The sequence below is a fragment of the Schistocerca gregaria genome, chromosome 5 (assembly GCF_023897955.1).
Source record: "Schistocerca gregaria isolate iqSchGreg1 chromosome 5, iqSchGreg1.2, whole genome shotgun sequence".
In the NCBI taxonomy this organism is placed as follows: Eukaryota; Metazoa; Arthropoda; class Insecta; order Orthoptera; family Acrididae; genus Schistocerca; species Schistocerca gregaria.
In genome coordinates, this window is record NC_064924.1 from 170388025 (window position 1) to 170411810 (window position 23786).

At 42.4% G+C, this 23786-nt stretch overlaps 1 protein-coding gene across 1 annotated transcript in view; it reads left to right on the forward strand.

Annotated features, from left to right (window-relative positions):
* Window positions 1-13003, forward strand: part of LOC126273001 (venom dipeptidyl peptidase 4-like) — a 238903-nt gene extending 225900 nt beyond the window's left edge. The window contains exon 16 of the mRNA XM_049976363.1: window positions 10013-13003. Within this exon, the coding sequence (XP_049832320.1) occupies window positions 10013-10726 (714 nt within the window). The 3' untranslated portion in view covers window positions 10727-13003. The remainder of the gene's footprint in view (window positions 1-10012) is intronic.
* The last annotated feature ends 10783 nt before the right edge of the window (window positions 13004-23786 follow it).

A 23786-nucleotide genomic window follows, 5' to 3' on the forward strand; every position in this document is an offset into this window, starting at 1 on the left:
CTAGATCACTGAAATGTATAGTAAATTTAGAATCACTCTGTATAATTTCCTCTTAGATCCGATATTGCCAGGGGTCACTTCGTTATATTTGAATCACACACTTGGTAATTAATGGCGGCAACGCAAGTAATATTCAAGATTTCACTTTTGTTCATGATTTCCTGGAAAAATACTTAACCAAAGTCCTTCTACATTTATAGCTTTACTTACTCAGTTCACTGAACTATGCAAAATTTTCTTCACATTAATATAAACCTACCGACACTGGGACTGCACCCCAACCGTCACTATTGGCCGCTCATCTCAGACTGCTCTGCTTCTCACGTATCTGCCTGTTGGCGCAAATCGTTACGCACTGGAAGCCCAGCGATGTGGTATCCACCGGAAACAGTTGCTAATAATCGGTTACTTCGTTAGGGTATCGACGACGGTACCTTTACGAGGTGATACACTGAGCCCCACGACCACGAAACTCCATGGCACGTGGCTGTGATGTGCAGACGCTGAGCCCCTGCCTGGTCTGATGTCAAGAGCAGCGCACTGACGCGCTTGTATGACTGTCAAGTAGCCTACGATCAAACTGCAACCTTTCCCAGCTCACGTAGAAGTATGGCCTCGATTCTGGGAGCATTTCACAGTGCGAAGGTTCTCTCCTTCTTGAAACAATCTTCTTTCTCGTTTAAGAGGAACCCCGCCTTCCACCAAGCCTTTCCTCTGAAATGGTTACTAGTATGTAATAACAGGCACTGTTAGGATTGCAATAATACAAACAGACTCTCCCTATAGTTTTGAGCTAAATTCGGTTCTGTGCTGTACACGTAACTCCCTAGTTACTCAGCCCCACGATCACGAAACTATGCCATTTATGGAGCTCCATGCACGTGATTGTGATGTGCCGACGCTGAGACCCTGCCTGGTCTGACGTCCGACGCCCCCAGAGTAACTCCCACATAAATTACCATCACATCAGTCAATACAGAACCTAATTTCTCCCCACGTGTGAGTATTGTTGCTGAAAATTAATCTTTAGCAAGTGAACTGTCAACCTTATATGCAGGGTGTCCATTTATCGTGACCGGACCAAATATCTCACGAAATAAGCGTCAAACGAAAAAACTACAAAGAACGAAACTTGTCTAGCTTGAAGGGGGAAACCAGATGGCGCTATGGTTGGCCCGCTAGATGGCGCTGCTGTAGGTCAAACGGATATTAACTGCGTTTTTTTAGAACCCCAATTTTTTTTATTACATATTCGTGTAGTAAAGAATTATGAATGTTTTAGTTGGACCACTTTTTTCGCTTTGTAATAGAAGGCGCTGTAATAGTCACAAACGTGTAAGTACGTGGTATCACGTAACATTCCGCCAGTGCGGACGGTATTTCCTTCGTGATACATTACCCGTGATAAAATGCAGCTGATATCCGTTTGACCTATGGCACCGCCATCTAGCGGGCCAACCATAGCGCCATCTGGTTTCCCCCTTCAAGCTATACTAGTTTCGTTCTTTGTAGTTTCTTCGTTTGACGCTTATTTCGTGAGATATTTGGCCCGGTCACTATCAATGGACCATCCTGTATATGAACAAGAACACAAACGATCTCGCAATCTCAGTTCAGCACTAAGGATGTACATCAACAATTCCCATTTACCACCCTCCTTACAACAGCTTCCATGTATTTTCGGTGTTATCGGCTATGGATAAGGAGATATTCCTCCTGGACATCTAGATGGAGAACCCAAGGATTTGATCGATGGGAGTGCTGTTACAGCTGACTCATATGAACAAACAAAGCAAATTTCGAACTCTAAACACGCAGATTAAAACGGGGTTATCCAAAGCTAGTTTCATTTCTTGGAAAAATTTAACGTGCTTACCTCACGCAGTCCAGTAGCTCTAAACGTCACCTGCATTGGCAGCCGTAAGCGGATCAAAGTGCTACAAGCACGGGGAATGGATGTGGGTTTTTGCAGGAGTGTGCTCGCCCTCTTTATGCTGTGTGTGTTCCTAGAAGAAACTTACTGACACTGGCGCTTCCAAGCAGGAGGGCAAAAGACCCAAAAGAGAATTTTACACACGTTAAGGTACTTTTTCGTAGCTGCGGGAATTTCCCAGAATATGCTGCGTAAAAGGGGTACGAGACCGCACTCCCCTCTCGCACAGTTCAAAAATGCCAGACTGTTCTCCCAGGGTGCGAACAACGCAGTGTGCTGCGGTCTCCACCAGCGGGAAACGCTTGCTTGCTTCGGGAAGAGTCTAAAAAATGGTTCAAATGGCTCTGAGCACTATGGGACGTAACATCTGAGGTCATCAGTCCCCTAGAACTTAGAACTACTTACACCTAACTAACCTAAGGACATCACACACATCCATGCCCGAGGCAGGATTCTAACCTGCGAACGTTGCGGTCGCGCGGTTCCAGACAAGCGCCTAGAACCGCTCAGCCACTCCGGTCGGCGGGAAGAGTCTGTCCCGCACGCACGTTGCAGCAATGTTTTCGGTTGGAGGAATTGGGAAGTCGAGGAGGTACAACGAAATACAAGACGACAACTGCAGTATTTCTTTCGTGGGCACGGACAGCAAGAGAGTAGGTAAGTCCTTCCATCTGTCGCACTGTCGCGTGATAAACAAAGTAAGAGCCTACGGAATATCAGACCAGTTGTGTGGCTGGATTGAAGAGTTTTTAGCGAATAGAACACAGCATGTTGTTACCAATGGAGAGACGCCCACAGACGTTAAAGTAATCTCTGGCGTGCCACAGGGGAGTGTTATGGGACCATTGCTTTTCAAAATATATAGAAATGACCGAGTAGATAGTGTCGGAAGTTCCATGTGGCTTTTCGCGGATGATGCTGTAGTATACAGAGAAGTTTCAGCATTAGAAAATTGCAGCGAAATGCAGGAAGATCTGCAGCGGATAGGCACTTGGTGCAGGGAGTGGCAACTGACCCTTAAGATAGACAAATGTAATGTATTGCGAACACATAGAAAGAAGGATGCTTTACTGTATGATGATATGATAGCGGAACAAACACTGGTAGCAGTTACTTCTGTAAAATATCTGGGAGTATGCGTACGGATCGATTTGAAGTGGAATGATCATATAAAATTATTTGTTGGTAAGGCGGGTGCCAGGTTGAGATTCATTGGGATAGTCCTTAGAAAATGTTGTCCATCACCAAAGGAGGTGGCTTTACAAAACACTCGTTCGACTTACACTTTATTGTTCATCAGTGTGGGATCCGTACCAGGTCGGGTTGGCAGAAGAGATAGAGAAGATCCAAAGAAGAGCGGCGCGTTTCGTCACAGGGTTATTTGGTAAGCGGGATAGCGTTACGGAGATATTTAGCAAACTCAAATGGTAGACTCTGCAAGAGAGGCGCTCTGCATTGCTGTATAGCTTGCAGTGGAACAGGAAAGGGAGTTAATGACAATGACACGTAAAGTGCCCTCCGCCACACACCGTTGGGTGGCTTGCGAAGTATAAATGTAGATGTAGATCTAATGATTGAAACATTCATCAGAAATGTCGGCTGACCGCTTCTCTGCCTCAGAGGAGTATTAGCTTATCGCGTTGGCATTGGTACGCCATATTTGGTGGAACACGGCTGACGCCAAGGTGGAAAAGCAAAGGCGAAAGGAGTTAATTTGGGCAGAAATCGGAAGAAAAATGAATGAAACATGTAAGAAGAAATGATGGTGATCATGCTCATTGTAATGCATTTGTAAATATACTTGTACTGAGCCTCTAACCACGATTATAACGAATCGAATGTTGTTGTTATTGTGATCAACATCGTGGTGATTATTAAAATTCGGCCTATTGAAGTAATCAGTGATTCCGCTCCTCATAATGTATCCTCAGCTATGTCGTAACCGCCGAGATGTACCAAGCATAGGGCTTACCGCTTTGTCCATTAATTTGTGATACGTGTGCGTTATAAGTCAGTGGCAACTGCCACTCCCACGCATCGTTGAGCAACGGTTCTGTTACTAAAATGTTACACGCTCGTTCTTCTTCACGGTGAAAGAACCTTTGCATATTTGCTTGGCGCTTCATGAGTACTCTTCCTAATAATATATATCGTCTTCCTCCTCTTCCTTAACTTCCATGTGCTTCCGGAGTGCCAAAATTAATAGATTTTTAAGTCTACCACTGTCCTGCATGTTTTACCTTTGCTGCCTCCGCCAATGCTGTCGCGGCGCGCTGCACCGCGTCTATAACAGGAGCATGTTCCTCGCATCGCACTGGAACTCGCGCCGAATCTATGAGCCACACAATGCTGCTCTCGTTTAGGGGAAACTGTAGAACTTACCGACTTGCAACGAACTGAAAAAATAAATTCAAACCTTTCCGAAGCTTCCTTTCGCATTGACCCCCGCGAAAAAAGTAAAGGGAAAAAGCTTCATCTCGAACGTTGGTTTGGTAAACGTTTCGCGTAATACTTATGTTGCTGTACTACACATAATTTAGAAGACATGGCGTAATAAATATTGAGTAACGTGAAAAATCAACTTTTCTTAAAAACTTGAATTGTCTCTGTTTCAATACGACAAAACTTTGATTGAATAAAAAAAAGTCCCAGAAGGTAGTTTTCGCATCAATCTCTCATACACAGTTGTCAAATTATAAAAAACACCACTTTCATTTTTGTACTTTCTGACGCACACGGCCCCGCGCCCAGGGTTTCACGCAGCGCCCTCCAGCCAGAATCTGTCAGCGCAAGACGTTCGCGTGTTGTGCAGTCCGCTGTGATAAATTTCTGCACCTAGAATAACTTGTCTTTATGGAGTATTTAAACGAAGAGGTGAAGGGAGCTATCATCACAAACAAAATACGTGGGAATACTGTTCCAATTGGCCGGCCAGAGTGGCCGAGCTGTTCTAGGCGCCTCAGTCTGGAACCGCGCTACCGCTACATTCGCAGGTTCGATTCCTGCCTCGGGCATGGATGTGTGTGATGTCCTTAGGTTAGTCAGGTTTAACTATTTCTAAGTTCTAGGGGACTGATGACCTCAGCTGTTGAGTCCCATAGTGCTCAGAACCATTTCGTTTCACCTGAGAATGTTATGTACACACGGCATCTAGTTTTCTTGCTAAGATTAAAGCGAAGGGCGACAAGAAGAGAAAGAATCAAAATTCAGACCGTTTTCGCGTATACTGCGAAGGAAGAGAGCAAAGTGCAAGCTCAAAAACCTGAAAAGACATCCTGAAGAAAACTACGCATTGCGTCTCATGTGTTAGACATGGCCACAGCAAAAATCCAAGTTTTAAAATGGGAAGGGCATCCCGTACAAAGTAGCAAGGTAAGCACCACAATTCCATCTACAATAGTCATCTCACGACAGTGAACAATGACGAAATAGCGACTTCCAATACATACACTTGCAAACTGCTCCTGAGTATCAGAGGACCGGGTGGTAAGAGTAAACTCACACGTGCAACCCTTGACACAGGAAATCATCCAAATTTTATCGTCTATTTTCTGATCGAATCTCTTCAACTGACTCTCCCTGAAACAGCAACTCTTGAGATAACGACTTCTGAGTCAACCTACACTTCATACCTCTCAAGGAGAAAGGTTCGTTTTGATATGATGGGATACTCGACCAACACCCAGATATCAGTTGCAGCTTTCGAACGCAGCTATAAGTTTTCACAAAAACCGACAGTAGCACAAGTTGTTGAAGATACGACCTTGAGGCAGGAGACATGGGTAGCACTTGGATGGGTGACCGTCTGGCTCTGGTGAGCACTGTTGGCAAGTGGGATGCACTCAGCCCTTATGAGGCCAATTGAGGAACTACTTGACTGAGAAGTAGCAGCTCCGGTCTCGCAAACCGACAAAGGCAGTGTGCTGATCGCATGCCCCTCCATACCTGCATCCAGTGACGTCTGTCGGCTGAGGACGATGGCGGTCGGTCGGTACCGTTGGGCCTTCCGTGACCTGTTTGGAAGGAGTATTTGCAGTGCGAAGCATGAAATAACTGTATGACACTTTACTTACACGACCTATAAGTGATCAGACTAGTGCCTTATACAGAAAGTGTAGAACAAGATGTTACTGCGTCTGACCAATTCGGAATTACTGGCAACATTGTCCAACACCTGTTGCGATATGTGGAAATAGCCTGAAAACCTTATGTGTTAAGATGATTTTATGATTCCTCTGTGAATGCCTCTGTGCAGGATTACATTGTCAAGTTTTTGTTCATACAGCATATTCATGCGTTTTATTTGCGTGATGGTGTATTAAACTGTGAGAAGCTTCATTATGGGTTATTAGCCAAAGCTGTATCAGAAAACCAAATGCTGCTGTGAAGCATGCAGGCTGCAGAAGTTGGGCCTGACCATCTGTCACTTAAGGAGGGATGAGTGAGAAAAATGATCTTCATATTCGAGGACGTGGCACGGAGATGGTCCAATATTCAACTGCAAAAATAGTTGGCTTTAATAAGCAGTGATTTACGAGGACCAAGGGGAAGACCTAACCAAAGATCGTTATTGTTATAGCATAATAAACAGAGCTCTGTGTAACCTGTACTGATATGCACGTTATCAACACGTATATTTCATGAAATATTTACGACCCATAGCGTGAAGATACGACCTGAACTTAATCTCAGCACCAAGTGAAATGTGCTCCGCTTAGCTGCAGCAAGGTAAATGCCTCCTCATACACTTTGAAAGTGTTGGCTGACTCTGAGCGATAATTATTCAGACGTGATAGAAATTGGCACTGTCCCCTTTTTTCTCCCATTGCCACTTTCTCCTGTCTGTCTCTCTCATTGTCACAGTCTTCATTCCTTTATCTCTCTCTCCCTTCCCATTGCTCTGATAATTTTCTTGATTTCCATTTGTTGCAGATCATTGAGTTAACTAGATCGCAGCTCCAATTACATTTTCTAAATAGCATCCCAGATTTCTAAAACCTTTAATCAATTTGACACACAGCACATAGATAAGCACATAGATAAGCCACCAATCCCTGTCAAAATATGCAACGCCACATCCCTTTACAGGGATGAGGAGAGACGGATACTGGTATTGTGATGACTGAAATCTCTGAGGAGCTCAGACATGTATTGGCACCCCATGATATAAGCCTGCTAGGTAGCTTCATGGCGGTGTGAGCACAGCCAGTGGATACATGAAGTTGATTTTTTCAGGCCAAGCTGCACGGGAAGCTCGCAATATTAACTCTGTCATGCCTAGTACGGGCTGAACAAGAAACTAGATACTTTATCCATTACTGTAAGTAGGCACATGATCATACATGCATAGGAGCCACTGGTCCATGAATGATAATGCGCATTATCAATATATTCCAAAACGCCTCACGTGAAAATATACTTTTCAGGGAGTCATCACTTAGGTTCTAAGGTATTCTGAATACCCCACGTCCTACCAACCATTTGTTTACCTATCTGATGAACAGGTATACTATAGCTATCCTAAAGCACATGGTCAAAATTTAAAAACTACGCTCTTCGCCCATCCGAGGCAAATTGAGCAAATCTGTTGGTTATTTTCCATTAGTTGTGGACTATGGTGCGCCTTAGAATATCACAGAAGCACGATATGTACGTGGACAGTTCCTGGGAAAACCACGAAAACAATGATTTTTGGGTACCAAAAGTAACAAATATGGGACTGGCCCCTTAGTTAATTTCTATTCATGGCAGTTCGTCGAATTTCTTAGGATAGAATCTTAAGATGATGTTACCAGGACACCTTGAAACTTTTGTCGATATCATTATCAGTTACCGAGATCCAAAGGTTCAAAGCTATATATATTGTATTGTTCGATCTGAGGCGTAAATGTAGTTTCAACTGACGTAATGGACACGTGGAAGGGCTCTGAGGTCACTGAAGTACGTTTTTAATCATCATTTTTTCACCAATAAAACTTCATGTCTTTGTATAACAACAACTTAACGCCTATACAGGCTCTTTCGACCCATTTATTCGATTTGCCACTTGGCAGTGTAGGCACCTTACAAAAAATTATTTTGTCGTATGAAATTATTTCCACTTCTAAATCAAATACCGCAGTTTTTGATATGATGCAGGTGTAGCCTAAAAATTCTGGATATTTTTATGTAAAGTGAGCCTGCGTTGGATGGTAGACGATATTGCGTGTACTTTGTATTATGTGTACTAAAATGCCATGTGGCTAGGGCCTCCCGTCGGGTAGACCGTTCGCCGGGTGCAAGTCTTTCAGGTTGACGCCACTTCGGCGACTTGGGTGTCGATGAGGATGAAATGATGATGATAAGGACAACACAACACCCAATCCCTGAGCGGAGAAAATCTCCGACCCAGCCGGGAATCTAACCCAGGCCGTTAGGTATGATATTCCGTCGCGCTTATCACTCAGCTAGCAGGGGCGGACTATGTGTACTTATTTGTCGTGTTCATGTGCCAAAGTATCTATATGTGTCGAAGTATTTAAATAAACTGTCATAATTTTACTGACCTACAGAATACGTTTTATATAAGCAGTATACCCCGCCGTAGCAGGGAAAAGAAGGGAATTAGTTGACGTAGGCATCTGTCAGAGCACAAAAAAAGCAAATATGCTCCTTAAAAGGCTAACAGGGCAGTGGGGTAGCAGCTGCCTCAAACCTCATTCTGGCATCCTCAGCAAAAATTTTGGTTTTGGAACATATTCATGATTTATTATGCTGAGAAATAGTTGCAAGAGACAGTGACAGTAGAAGAAAGAGGAGAAAGTGGTAGTGGGAGAAAGGGGAGGCAGTGATGATGGGAGAGAAAAAAGTGGCACTGAAAGAGAAAGAGAGATGAATGAAGACAATAGCAGTGAGAACAAAACACAGATGAGACAGTGGAAATGAAAAATAGAGATGAATGGAGACCATACACAGCATTGGGGGGGTCTCCTCCACCCTGCCAGATCAGGGAACTTCAACACTAAAACATTTGCCCACTTTCCCCCAAGCCTATACCCACGGGTTAAAGTTCACCAGTCTAGGTATCAAAACTCGAACAAACCATCTCCAAAGACAGGTGTGGAGAGGAGGCAATTGTGGTTGAAGAGACAGACAGCAAAGAAGTAAAAAATGAGGGTGTGGCAATGGAACAGAAAAATAGTGGGAGAAAGACAATGAAGGTGGCAGAGAACGGAGCAATGGGAAGGGAGAGAGAGATAAAGGAATGAAGACTGTGACAGTGAGAGAGACAGACAGGAGAAAGTGGCAATGGGAGAAAAAAGGGGACATTGGGAGAGGGACATATATATAGGCAATGGCAGTGAGAGATTCAAATGGCTCTGAGTACTATGGGACTTAACATCTGAGGTCATCAGTCCCCTAGAACTTAGAACTACTTAAACGTAACTAATCTAAGGACATCACACACGTCCATGCCCGAGGCAGGATTCGAACCTGCGACCGTAGCGGTCGCATGGTTCCAGACTGAAGCGCCTAGAACCGCTCGGCCGAGAGAGAGTAGGACTGCTGTTTATGATCAGAGCAAAGAGAGATTGGGTAAAAGGATTTAGAATATTCTATATTAAAAGAGCGCAATATTTGCAATGCAGAATGTTTAGTGAGGATGCAGAATGAGCTTTGAGGCAGCTGCTTCCCCACTCTTATGTCAAAGTTTTTTAAGGAAGAGCATATTAGCCTTTTTGTGCTCTAACAGCAGGATTTGGCATGTAGCATAATATATGAAAGAAAAACTCAATCAAAGGTCATTGCTTTCATTTTCCATTGGTATATTTTACATAACTTAATACACTGAATATCACGACATTGAAAGAATTTGTCTGGAATGTATCAAATTTTGATGTGTTGCTGGTATCTGGATAACTTCATGGTATCATGGACCAGCAATGGAAGTGAAACATGCCTACAGTTTGGTTAATTGGCACAGCTTGACATGTATAATGATGTAGTCCTTAATCATCTGTGCAATATGTTAATCATTGATTTCACTCTCACTAACAGACTGGAACTGTTTTTAATGCAAAGTAATTATTTTGTTCACAGACTTACCCAGATGAATATCACTGGATAAACGGATTGAGGACTCACTTGTATCACACTATTGATGCCTTCTTCACTGAGTGCTTTGATGAACAATCCCCATCTCCTCTTATGAAGATCACTCAATCCCCATCCCCTCTTGTGAAGACCACTGAGTCTTCGTCTACTACTGTGAAGACCACTTATTCCCCATCTCCTGCTGAGAAGGCCACTCAGTCCCCATCTCTTGCTGAGAAGAGCACTCAGTCCCATTCTCCTGCTGAGAAGAGCACTCAGTCCCAATCTCCTGCTGAGAAGAGCACTCAGTCCCCATCTCCTGCTGAGAAGACCACTCAGTCCCCATCTACTACTGTGAAGACCACTTATTCCCCATCTCCTGCTGAGAAGTCCACTCAGTCCTCATCTCGTGCTAAGATGACCACTCAGTCCCCATCTCCTACTGAGAAGACCACTCAGTCCCCATCTCCTTCTGAGAAGAGCACTCAGTCCCCATCTCCTTCTGAGAAGAGCACTCAGTCCCCATCTGCTGCTGAGAAGACCACTCAATCCCCATCTCCTGCTGAGAAGACCTCTCAATTCCCATCTTCTGCTATGAAGACCTCTCAGTTCTCATCTTCTGCTGCGAAGACCATTCAAACTCCATCTAGTGCTGTGAAGACTGCTGGGAGGCAGATGGCAGTAGTGGTAGCAATATTGGCCACCCTGCATTTTCTGTAAGACAAAGAGTTCCAGTTTTGTATCTATGACATCTTCTTCATTGGTGAGAGCCACATGTTGATATGTACAACATTGGTACATAATAATTGGCCAATTTTTCAAAGAAGAAGAAAGATTTGGGTAAGTGGGCACAAACTGTGCATTAGGCACAGTAACTGCCTTTGGCAACACAGTACATTTTCAATACAAAAATGCTTTTACCACTAGTGCAAGAAGTATGAGCAAGCAAATAGTACAAGAGAGCTGTAAGTGGTGAAATATTAGAAACGCTGTATACATCAGCCTTAGTGATAAAAAAAAGTGGTGTCAGGATGTAGAACCCCAAGGTTTTGTGTTTTTGCACGATTCCATTGACCAAGTGTGGGAGAACCCCATCCAGCAAGGAGTAGGATCGCAATATGTTCGCAAGCAGTTGCTGTTTCTTGTGCAGTTTCTGGTGATGCAGGTACAGCAGAACAAGGTACACCCCATCTGCAGTTATTATTCTTAATGTTAATGTGCTACAAAATTGGCAATAACAGCACACAAACTATAGTTTATACTGAAGCTGGTTAGGGTTGCACACTGAATTCTATAGTTCGATTGTGCTCACCAGTGTTGAAAATAATAGGAAGATGGTGCAGGGTTACGTCGTTTGAGCGTAACGTATTTTGCTCGACATGCTGCTCTTTAGAAACTATATGTAATGTCGGTAGACAGTTGCTTTTTCCCTTGCTCATAGCTATTATGCTACGCATTACAAATGAAGGTGTCTCTTCACCGAGAAAGACAGTAGTAGGGAAGTACCGAGGGGGAATTTTGCTTAATTGTGGCAGCAGGGAGTGGGCAAACAACTTCCATGTTGCCATGTCTTAAAATGTGTTGCTGATGACAACAATAAATAAATCTGTATCGCCACTGAAATGTGCCTACTTCATACTTTGTAGGATAGTATTTATCGCCGTACAGCGTTACTTATGGTAAGATATCTAGAGAAGACTAATGAGTAAGTATCATTGATTCCAGGGTTTAGTACAGGCGACGGGCTAAGTGATGCGCAGAACGCAACTGTCTGGACATGTCCTAACAGTCTGCTGCTAATCCAGCGAACTCTGAACATTGGTTTCCTTTTCTCTTACGTTTTCTATCGAAAACTTTTCAACAGATTTCTTCAGACTGGTGAATGAAGTTCATAACAGCAGCATAAAATCCTACTTTGTATTTACAGATACTCTATCGTTATATTTATGAGCTGCACTTTGTCCCCTGGGCAACTTTTTCTAATGTCATAATGTCTACTTAAAGTATCGTGTGGGTGAGCTAAGTGGCGCAGTCGTGAGACACTGATCTCGCATTTCTGTGGATGGCAGCTCAAATTCCAGTCTAGCCACTAAGTTTCAGGTTTCTATGATTTCTTTGAATCGCTTGGGACATCTTCTGCAAAAGAACTCAAGCAATTCCTTCTTTCCAAAGTCTTCGCTTAATCTTTTATGAGTCCATCATCAACATTACGTTACTGAATAAATTCACAAAAGAAAAATATTGTTACTAAAATTTCAAAATTGTAACTGTGTAAAAAATCAGTACATATGACACAAACAATTTATTATTTTTGATTAAAATTATTGTTGTATATGAGTATTGATGGGTAGTTATAGCAACAATGCAGAAGATCACTGTAGTAATACTGCTATTTCCTTCAAACTGTTGGATGAAATATTTAAGAGTAAACTATGTATTTGTATGGAGTCATGTTATCTAGTCAATGTATACTAATTTGTTCAAGTTATTGTTCTTAAAACTGTTATTTATTTTCTCATCTGCCTTTTTATTAGATTTAGTTACATTAATATTTGCATAAAATCAAAATATACACATTTTACAGTGATCAGTGTAAATATAGTGTTGCAAATAAAGTTTGTCAAAATGTTGAGTTCATATAAAACATGAAGCATGAGGTGTATTTATCGATACTGACACTACTAGTACATAAATTTCACTGACATTAACATATCAGACACACCTTGCGTGAATTCCAAAGCATTTGCTGCTTGTACAGCACCCTGATTATATTTTTGTCTGCAGAATACATAAAAATGTGTTTTAGACTTATAATATATGTACTTCAGATTTCTAAAACAATACCTCATTATCTATAGTTCATAATTGGATGTGTTAGTTGATACAGTTACTTATAAATATGGTAAATAAAATATCTGTCTGTATTTGCATTTTCCCACGTGTAACAAATTATCATAAGTTAAATATGAGAAAAAGAAAGCTATTTACAAACCTTTATCCCCTATACAAAATGATTTATATCTACATATAGATACATATCCGCCATGAAAGCTAATACAATCATTCAGTGCAGAACACTCTTCGCCTGACTACATGTGGGACTTCGAGTGATGCCATTAGCGAAAAGAAGAAAAAGGTCTAGGGGACGCTACTTTGATAGTGTGTGGCAAATGGCACATTTGGATTGAACAGGGCGACACACTTGGGTAGTCTGTGCGATTGTGTCTATCCATTGTACCAAGGTGGCGTAGATGGTTAAATCATCTGCATAGTAATCAAGAGACCCATGTTCGAATAGCGGCATCAGTATAATTTTTCATTTGTTGCAAGTGAATTCTTTCACTGTCGGAATGCGACAGAGATCAGAATTTCTCCTTTCTGAAAGAAAAACATAATTTAACTGATGGATGTGTGTAAGGAATCGATCTTTTACTGGAAGGTATTTTATCAAAAAAAGTTTATACTGAACACTCCAGTCATTCTATTCTATACACAGTGTAGCAGATTCACCTCAGTATCTGCCAAAATAGGTACTGAAAATAGTTTTATGTGCTTCAATTAGAATTTCAGTTCCCACCAAAAGCAATTAATATGCAATAAGATGAGATTAATGTAAAAGAGATGGTCAAGTCTGAGTAGAACTCACGCACTGAGGGTTCTGTACGAGCATGATTATGATACAGACATTTCACCCATTCCAGGAATCAAGAATCTATTAGCAAAAACGTGACTACAACTTACAGTTCATGTTTGCATCCAATAATAACTTACTGTTATTCTTTTGACGGATGATGAATGCAATATAAGTTCTAATGGAAAAAATGGATTGTTTGTGTGATGTAATTGCATTTTAACAATTTTTGGATTTTTTACTTGTAATGTGAAACCTTGCTTCTTGCACAGACTTCATGACTCTAAGTCAGCGGGATCCACGCTACTGATTTCGATGAGTGAGTTGGCAACTATCTAAATATGTGATATAAATGGCCATATCTTTTGACTGCATTGACTCAGAAGCTTAAATATTATACACCGCCAAGAGGCCATAGACCTTAGAATGCGACAGAAATTTCAGTGTGACAAATATGCCAGTTCCTGAAAAAAGCATTCTTAGCAGGCAGACAGACTCGCCAGCCTAGCTATCCTATAAGGGTTCCGTTTTTACCGATTGAGATACCGAACCCTAAAAATTAGAAGTCATGAATTGCTTTGTGCTATTTATAGTATATTCAATTCATAAAAGTATTACAGCTTATATTAATTAATGTATTAACACAATTTACACTTCTCTACAAAAACATTAAGGTACGTTTCATTTGAACCATATTGATATAATGAACGTTCTACCGATTATCACGCGTAATGCTTTCTCTAACACTAACGTTAAGTCACAGATGTTTTCTGTATTACCTTCTTTTACTTTCTACTCTTTTTGGGTTGGGTTGGGTTGTTTGAGGGAAGAGACAAAACTGCGAGGTCATCGGTCTCATTCGATTACGGAAGGACGGGGAAGCAAGTCGGCCATGCCTTTTCAAAGGAACCATCATGCATTTGCCTGGAGCGATTTAGGGAAATCACGGAAAACCTAAATTAGGATTGCCGCACGCGGGAGTGAACCGTTGTCCTCCCGCTTGCGAGTCAAATGCTAACCACTGCGTCATCTCGCTCGGTCTAGTCTTTTAGATCACGTCATTCTTTTAGTCCATTTCTGTCGATCCCAGACATTTTGCGCTTGTGTTCATGATATGTGTATTCACCTGTGGTCTGTTCTGTGTTGTTGTTGTGGTCTTCAGTCCTGAGACTGGTTTGATGCAGCTCTCCATGCTACTCTATCCTGTGCAAGCTACATCATCTCCCAGTACTTACTGCAACCTAGATCATTCTGAATCTGCTTAGTGTATTCATATCGTGGTCTCCCTCTACGATTTTTACCCTCCACGCTTCCCTCCAATACTAAATTTGTGATCCCTTGATGCCTCAGAACGTGTCCTACCAACCGGTCCCTTCTTCTTGTCAAGTTGTGCCACAAACTCCTCTTCTCCCCAGTCCTATTCAGTACCTCCTCATTAATTATGTGATCTACCCATCTAATCTTCAGCATTCTTCTGTAGTACCACATTTCGGAAGCTTCTATTCTCTTCCTGTCCAAACTATTTATCGTCCATGTTTCACTTCCATACACTCCATACAAACACACTACATACAAATACACTCCATACAAATACGTTCAGAAACGACTTCCTGACCCTTAAATCTATACTCGATGTTAACAAATTTCTCTTCTTCAGAAACGCTTTCCTTGCCATTGCCAGTCTACATTTTTATATCCTCTCGACTTCGACCATCATCAGTTATTTTGCTCCCCAAATAGCAATACTCCTTTACTACTGTAAGTGTCTCATTTGCTAATCTAATTCCCTCAGCATCACCCGATTTAATTTGACTACATTCCATTATCCTCGTTTTGCTTTTGTTAATGTTCATCTTATATCCTCCTTTCAAGACGCTGTCCATTCCATTCAACTGCTCTTCCAAGTCCTTTGCTGTCTCTGACAGAATTACAATGTCATCGGCGAACCTCAAAGTTTTTTTTTCTTCTCCATGGATTTTAATACCTACTCCGAATTTTTCCTTTGTTTCCTTTACTGCTTGCTCAATATACAGATTGAATAACATCGGGGAGAGGCTGCAACCCTGTCTTACTCCTTTCCCAACCACTGCTTCCCTTTCATGTCCCTCGACTTTTTATAACTGCCATCTGGCTTGTGTACAAATTGCAAACAGCCCTTCGCTCCCTGTATTTTACTCCCTCAACCTTTAGAATTTGAAAGAGACTATTCCAGTCAATATTGTCAAAACCTTTCTCTAAGTCTACAAATACTAGAAACGTAGGTTTGCTCTTCCTTAATATTTCTTTTAAGATAAGTCGTAAGGTCAGTATTGCCTCACGTGTTCCAGTATTTCTACGGAATCCAAACTGATCTTACTCGAGGTAGGCTTCTACCAGTTTTTCTATTCGTCTGTAAAGGATTCACGTTAGTATTTTGCAATGGTGACTTATTAAACTAATACTTCGGTAATTTTCACATTTGTCAACGCCTGTTTTTTTTGGGATTGGAATTATTATATTCTTCTTGAAGTCTGAGGGTATTTCGCCTGTCTCATACATCTTGCTCACCAGATGGTAGAGTTTTGTCGGGGCTGGCTCTCACAAAGCTGTCAGTAGTTCTAATGGAATGTTGTCTACTCCTGGGGCCTTGTTTCGACTTAGGTCTTTCAGTGCTCTGTCAAACTCGTCACGCAGTATCATATCTCACATTTCATCTTCATCTACATCCTCTTCCATTTCCATAATATTGTCCTCAAGAACATCGCCCTTGTATAGACCCTCGATATACTCCTTCCACCTTTCTGCTTTCCCTTCTTTGCTTAGAACTGGGTTTCCATCTGAGCTCTTGATATTCATACAAGTGGTTCTCTTTTCTTCAAAGGTCTCTTTAATTTTCCTGTAGGCAGCTGAGCTACCCAAGAACGATTCACGCCCTGTCCTCACAGCAAAACTGCTGAGTTCGAGTCTCGGTGTGGCACACAGTTTTAATCTGCCACGAATTTTCATATCAGCGCACACTCCGCTGCAGAGTGAAGATCTCATTCTGGAAATATAGTCTTTGTTTTTTTTTCACGTGCTTCTGCAAAGAAGTGAACTGTGCCTGCGTATTTTAGTGTGTAGACTGGTGGTTAGGAAATTAACCGTAGTTTTTGTTTTTGCTTAAGACTTGTGAATGTCCTTGTGTAGGGCGGCTTCTTAGTATAAATCGTCCCACTAAGTTCTAATTTTGTGCTAGTAGGCAGCATACAGTTTAGATCAGTCATTCTAATTTGAATATTTATCTCGTGCAGTAACTATTCGCTAAACAGGATTTCTAATAACAGTTATCTGTAGACACATAAACTTCAGTAGCGAAATTTACTTCTGTTTAATAGCTTGCGGTCTCAGAGTACAGCGAGAAATCATCACAGCAACTTTTAGTTTTACTTTATTCTCCATTGGTATGTTTGGTATACATTTCAAACTCAGTAGCGCCATTTGAGATCTTTTATCTATTTTATACACAGTACGATATGGCTAGGGGCTGTGCTTATTGCGAGCGAACACAAGGAGAATTGGCTGCTGTCCGTAAACAGGAGGAAGCTGCGTTAGATACCGTCGACAAGCTTCTAGCTAATGTTCAAAGTTGTGGTGCGCCTGCGAAAAGACATGCGACAACTTTGGTGTCACTGGAATGTCCTGGTGGCCCGGACGTCACTGCGGCTTCCGATACACAACACCTGACCAGTCCGTCCTGACTCCAGAGTGGGTGGCAGACAATGGTGGGTTCGCGTGTCACTGGACGGAAGGCGAAAGAGGGAGTAGACCGTGCGGCTGGCTCCCTATGTCTTAGCAACAGGTAGGAGGTGCTACCCGGTGTTGATGATAACTCTCAGTCAGCACGGGATGCCTCTCCTGTTGGGCCAGCGGTCGATTTTCCTGCCCCGTCCGGACAAGTAGAGGGGGTGAATACGCTTCTCATTCGGAACTTCAATGTTAGGCGGGTGGTGGAACCACTCAGGGAGCTAGCAGGTAAACTGTGAAAGAATTTCAGTGTGTATTCGGTATGTTCGCCGGGAGGTCTCATCCGCCATGTTGAGGAGTCCCTGCTGGCGGCTATCGAGCACACTGGGTGCAACCGGCAGCATGCAGTGGCACATGTCGGCACGAATGACGCCTGCCGCTTGGGTTCTGAGGCCACCCTCGGCTCCCTTCGGAGCCTGGCTGATTTGGTGAAGGCAACTACCAACGCACGCGGGGTGCAGGCTAGGCTGTCTATTTGTAGCATCTACCCAGGGTTAACCGCGGTGCCCTGGTTTGGAGAAGAGTGGAAGGTCCAAACCAGAGGCTCAGACGACTCTGCGACGGTATCGGATGCGAATTTCTCGACATCCGATATCGGGTGCAGAATTGTAGGGTTCCACTTAATAGGTCAGGCGCGCACTACACACAGCAAACGGCTACTAGGATAGAAGAGTACCTGTGACCTCCACATGGGGCTTTTTTTGGTAAGCCAACTCCTCCCCCTGGGATCAAAGAAGATTTACCTGTTAAATCAGCCACAGTGACTTCAGAGATCTTGGTTCTCGCAGATCAGACATAGAAAAGACTAATATGATTTTACTAAACTGCAGGAGCATCCGAGGAATGGTCCCAGAATTAGTATCGCTTACTGAAGGTGCTAGGGGATGACGAGATACGTTTGAAGTTCTCTAACGCTATAGATAGAGCAATAAGGAATAGCGCAGTAGGCATTACAGTTGAAGAGGAATGGACATCTTTAAAAAGGGTCATCACAGAAGTTGGGAAGGAAAACATAGGTACAAAGAAGGTAGCTGTGAAGAAACCATGGGTAACACAAGAAATACTTCAGTTGATTGATGAAAGGAGGAAGTATAAACATGTTCCGGGAAAATCAGGAATACAGAAATACAAGTCGCTGAGGAATGAAATAAATAGGAAGTGCAGGGAAGCTAAGACGAAATGGCTGCAGGAAAAATGTGAAGACATCGAAAAAGATATGATTATCGGAAGGACAGACTCAGCATACAGGAAAGTCAAAACAACCTTTGGTGACACTAAAAGCAGCGGTGGTAACATTAAGAGTGCAACGGGAATTCCACTGTTAAATGCAGAGGAGAGAGCAGATAGGTGGAAAGAATACATTGAAAGCCTCTATGAGGGTGAAGATTTGTCTGATGTGATAGAAGAAGAAACAGGAGTCGATTTAGAAGAGATAGTGGATCCAGTATTAGAATCGGAATTTAAAAGAGCTTTGGAGGACTTACGGTCAAATAAGGCAGAAGGGATAGATAACATTCCATCAGAATTTCTAAAATCATTAGGGGAAGTGGCAACAAAACGACTATTCACGTTGGTGTGTAGAATATATGAGTCTGGCGACATACCATCTGACTTTCGGAAAAGTATCATCCACACAGTTCCGAAGACGGCAAGAGCTGATAAGTGCGAGAATTATCGCACAATCAGCTTAAAAGCTCATGCATCGAAGCTGCTTACAAGAATAATATACAGAAGAACGGAAAAGAAAATTGAGAATGCGCTAGGTAACGATCCGTTTGGCTTTAGGAAAAATAAAGGGACGAGAGATGCAATTCTGACGTTACGGCTAATAATGGAAGCAGCGCTAAAGAAAAATCAAGACACGTTCATAGGGTTTGTCGACCTGGAAAAAGCGTTCGACAATATAAATTGGTGCAAGCTGTTCGAGATTCTGAAAAAAGTAGGGGTAAGCTATAGGGAGCGACGGGTCATATACAATATGTATAACAACCAAGAGGGAATAATAAGAGTGGACGATCAAGAACGAAGTGCTCGTATTAAGAATGGTGTAAGACAAGGCTGTAGCCTTTCGCCCCTACTCTTCAATCTATAGATCGAGGAAGCCATGATGGAAATAAAAGAAAGGTTCAGGAGTGGAATTAAAATACAAGGTGAAAGGATATCAATGATACGATTCGCTGATGACATTGCTATACTGAGTGAAAGTGAAGAAGAATTAAATGATCTGCTGAACGGAATGAACAGTCTAATGAGTATACGGTATGGTTTGTGAGTAAATCGGAGAAAGACGAAGGTAATGAGACGTAGTAGAAATGAGAACATCAGGATTGATGGTCACGAAGTCAATAAAGTTAAGGGATTCTGCTACCTAGGCAGTAAAATAACCAATGACGGACGGAGCAAGGAGGACATCAAAAGCAGACTCGCTATGGCAAAAAAGGCATTTCTGGCCAAGAGAAGTCTATTAATATCAAATACCGGCCTTAATTTGAGGAAGAAATTTCTGAGGATGTACGTCTGGAGTACAGCATTGTGAAACATGGACTGTGGGAAAAACGGAACAGAAGAGAAGCATTTGAGATGTGGTGCTATAGACGAATGTTGATAATTAGGTGGACTGATAAGATAAGGAATGAGGAGGTTCTACGCAGAATCGGAGAGGAAAGGAATATGTGGAAAACACTGATAAGGAGAAGGGACAGGATGATAGGACATCTGCTAAGACATGAGGGAATGACTTCCATGGTACTAGAGGGAGCTGTAGAGGGCAAAAACTGTAGAGAAAGACAGAGATTGGAATACGTCAAGCAAATAATTGAGGACGTAGGTTGCAAGTGCTACTCTGAGATGAAGAGGTTAGCACAGGAAAGGAATTCGTGGCGGGCTGCATCAAACCAGTCAGTAGACTGATGACAAAAAAAAAAAAAAAAAAAAAAAAAAAAAAAAAAAAAAAAATAAACAAACTGATGGTTGTACTACACTGATAGTATTGGGAACAGAAAGCTGGTTGAAACCAGACGTCAATGACAACGAGATCCTAAGTTCAGACTGGAATGTTTATCATAAGGAGAGGTTAGTTTCCAATGGTGACGGTGCGTTTATTGCAGTAAGAAATTCTACAAAATCTAGCGAGGTTATCATGGATTCCGAATGTGAATTAATCTGGGTGTAATTGGGTATCAAAGAACGGTCAAAAATGGAGATCGGATGTTTTGTAGACCACCTGGGTCAGGATCTGTAGTTGTAGAGCGCTTCAGGCAGAACTTGCAGAATATCATTACTAATTTTCCTGATCATGCCGTTTTAATAGGATTGACTTCAACTTGCCAGGTATAGATTGGGAGTGTTGTGCCATCAAAACTGGTGCCAGGAACTGGGACTCGAGTGGCGTTGTTCTGGCTGTCTTGTCCGAAATTTACCTTGACCAGGTAGTTAGAGAGCCAGCTCCTGAGGGTAACATCTTAGACCTCCTGGCAACAAACAGACCTGAACTTATCGAATCAGTTAACGTAGAGGAAGGTACCAGTGATCATAAGGCTGTGACAGCATCTATGACGACGGTCCCTACAAGAACTCTTAAGAAAGGTAGGAAGATATATTTTCTCAACAAGGGTGACAGTATACAAATTTCAGAATATTTCAGCAGTCAGCATCAAATATTCGGTGATGAGGATGAAGATATGGAGAACAAATGGAAAAAATTCAAAGGCATCGTTCAATATTCCCTAGACAAGTATGTTCCGAGTACGATTTTAAGAGATGGTTTAATAGCCGCATAGAAAAGCACTACGTAAACAAAGAGCATTTCATTTCAGATTCCAGAGAAGTAAAAACGCAGCTGGCAAGCAAAAAGGTGAACGAAGCGAAATTGAGAGTAAGCAGAGTAATGAGAGAAGCGTTGGATGATTTTGAAATAAAGACTTTGTCATCCGACCTGAGTAAAAATCCTAAGAGATTTTGGTCGTATGTAAAATCACGGTCAAAATCAGCTGTCATTCCGTCAGCGACCACACCGGCACCGAAACAGAAGATACCAGAGAGAAGGCTGAAATACTGAATTCGGTCTTCCGAATTGTTTCACCGCGGAAGATCGTATCACCGGCCCTTCTTTCAATCGTCGTACGAACGTCGAAATGGCAGATATTGAGATAACCGACTGCGGAATTGAAATGCAGCTATAATCGCTTAGTAGTGGAAAGGCTTCAGGACCAGATGAGATACCTGTAAGATTCTTTAAAGATTATTCGAAAGAAAGTAGTCCCCTTCTAGCAGTAATTTATAACAGACTGCTTAAGCAACGAAAGGTACCTAACGACTGGAAAAAAGCACAGGTCATTCCCGCTTTTAAGAAAGGCCATAAGACAGATTCACACTATTATAGACCTATATCGTTGACTTTGATCTGTTGTAGAATTATGGAACGCAAACAGAGATCCTGCGAAACTCAGCTCGCTCTGTTCCTCCAAGACACGACAGCGCAATGGATAACGCTGCTCAGGTTGGTACCGTTTTCCTTGATTTCAGTAAGGCATTTGAAACCGTCCCGCATTGCCGTTTAATGAAAAAAAATGCAAGCTTACGGAGTATCGGAGCAGACTTGCCATAGGCTTCAAGACTTTGTTGCAGATAGAACTCAACACGTCACTCTTAACGGAACAAATCGACAGATGTAAAGGTAATATCCGGAGTACCACAGGGAAGTGTGACAGCACTGTTGATATAACTCTTAACGGAACAAATCGACAGATGTAAAGGTAATATCCGGAGTACCACAGGGAAGTGTGACAGCGCTGTTGATATATATATATATATACACGAGTGCTATGCCGAAAATTTTTAGGAGCCCGTAAATAGTAAGGCGGAGGACAATGGGGTAGTTTTCATTCGAAAGAGCGATGTTTTACGACCTTGGGAGGTACGCGCGCAGCCCCTGGCCAGCGGGGATTCCCCCACAGTGCGGTAAGAAAGCACAGGCAGTGCTGAGTAAGAGACGGTGCAGGATGGAGCTGTCGCTCCGCGACTTTCGTGCCATGATTTTTTACGATTATAAAAAGGGCTTAAGTGCCGGAGAATGCCATTCTTCTTTGCTGCGTGTTTTTGGTGAAGCTTGCCCTTCTTGGGCCACAGTCGGAAATTGGTTTCGCGAGTTTTCGAGGGGTCGGCAGTCAATTGAAGATGAACCTCATCCCGGTCGGCCAGCAACAGCTGTGACTCCTGAAAACATTGATGCTGTGAGGAAAATGATCAAAGAAGATCCACTTCTTACATTTTGCGATATTGAAGGGACTCTAAATATTGGATCAACAGCAGCACAGACCATCGTTCATAGTCACTTAGGCCTTACTAAGAGATGTGCCCGTTTGGTGCCACATTTCCTGACAGAAAGCCAAAAGGAGGTGAGAGTGGACTGGGGTCGTTCCATGCTCGAAGAATTCCATGGAGGGAAGTCCCAAGACACCTACAATATCTTCACAGGTGATGAAACGTGGGGCTACCATTATGACCCTGAAACGTAGAGACGGTCTTCTCTGTGGTGCTTTTCAGGGGAGGAAGCACCCACAAAAGTTCGACGAAGTCGGAGCTCTGGAAAAAAACTGGTGGCAACTTTTTTCACAAAGATTGGGCATCTCACCTCTGTGACCTTGGACACACGTTGTATGGTCAATGCTGAATGGTACGTGAACGATTGTCTTCCAAACGTCATCGCCACATGGAAGTCACAGCATCCAAAGTCCACCAGTGGGCAACTTCTGCTGCATCACGACAATGCATCTGCACACAGGGCTGCCAGAATGATGGACTTTCTGGAGAAGGAAAAAGTGCGAGTGTTAACCCATCCCCCATATTCACCTGACCTGGCCCCCTGTGACTTCTTTCTGTTCCCTAAGACTAAGAAAAAATTCGACGGTAGCGGTTTTCATCAAATGAAGAGGCCATTGCAGCATACGAAAGTGCACTAAGTGACATCCCATTAGAAGCTTCGACTGACACATTTTTTAAGTGGTTTCAGAGTAGCGAAAAATGTATACATGCTAATGGAGAGTATTTTGAAAAGTTGTAAACATTTTTTTGCAAATAAATTTTTTTCACACATTCTGCTACAAACTTTCGGCATAGCCCTCGTATATATCGGATGTTCTTTACATCTATTTGCAGATGATGCAGTTGTCTACACCAGAGAAGCAACGCCATAAAATAGTAAGAATTTGCAGGACGACTTGAAGAGAACTGATGAATGGTGCAGGCTCTGGCAGTTCACCCTGAACGTAAATAAATGTAATATACTGCGCATACATAGGAAAAGAAATCCACTACTGTACAGCTGCACTAGTGATGACAAACAACTGGAGACAGCGTTTATTGTAAAATGTCTAGGCGTAACTACCC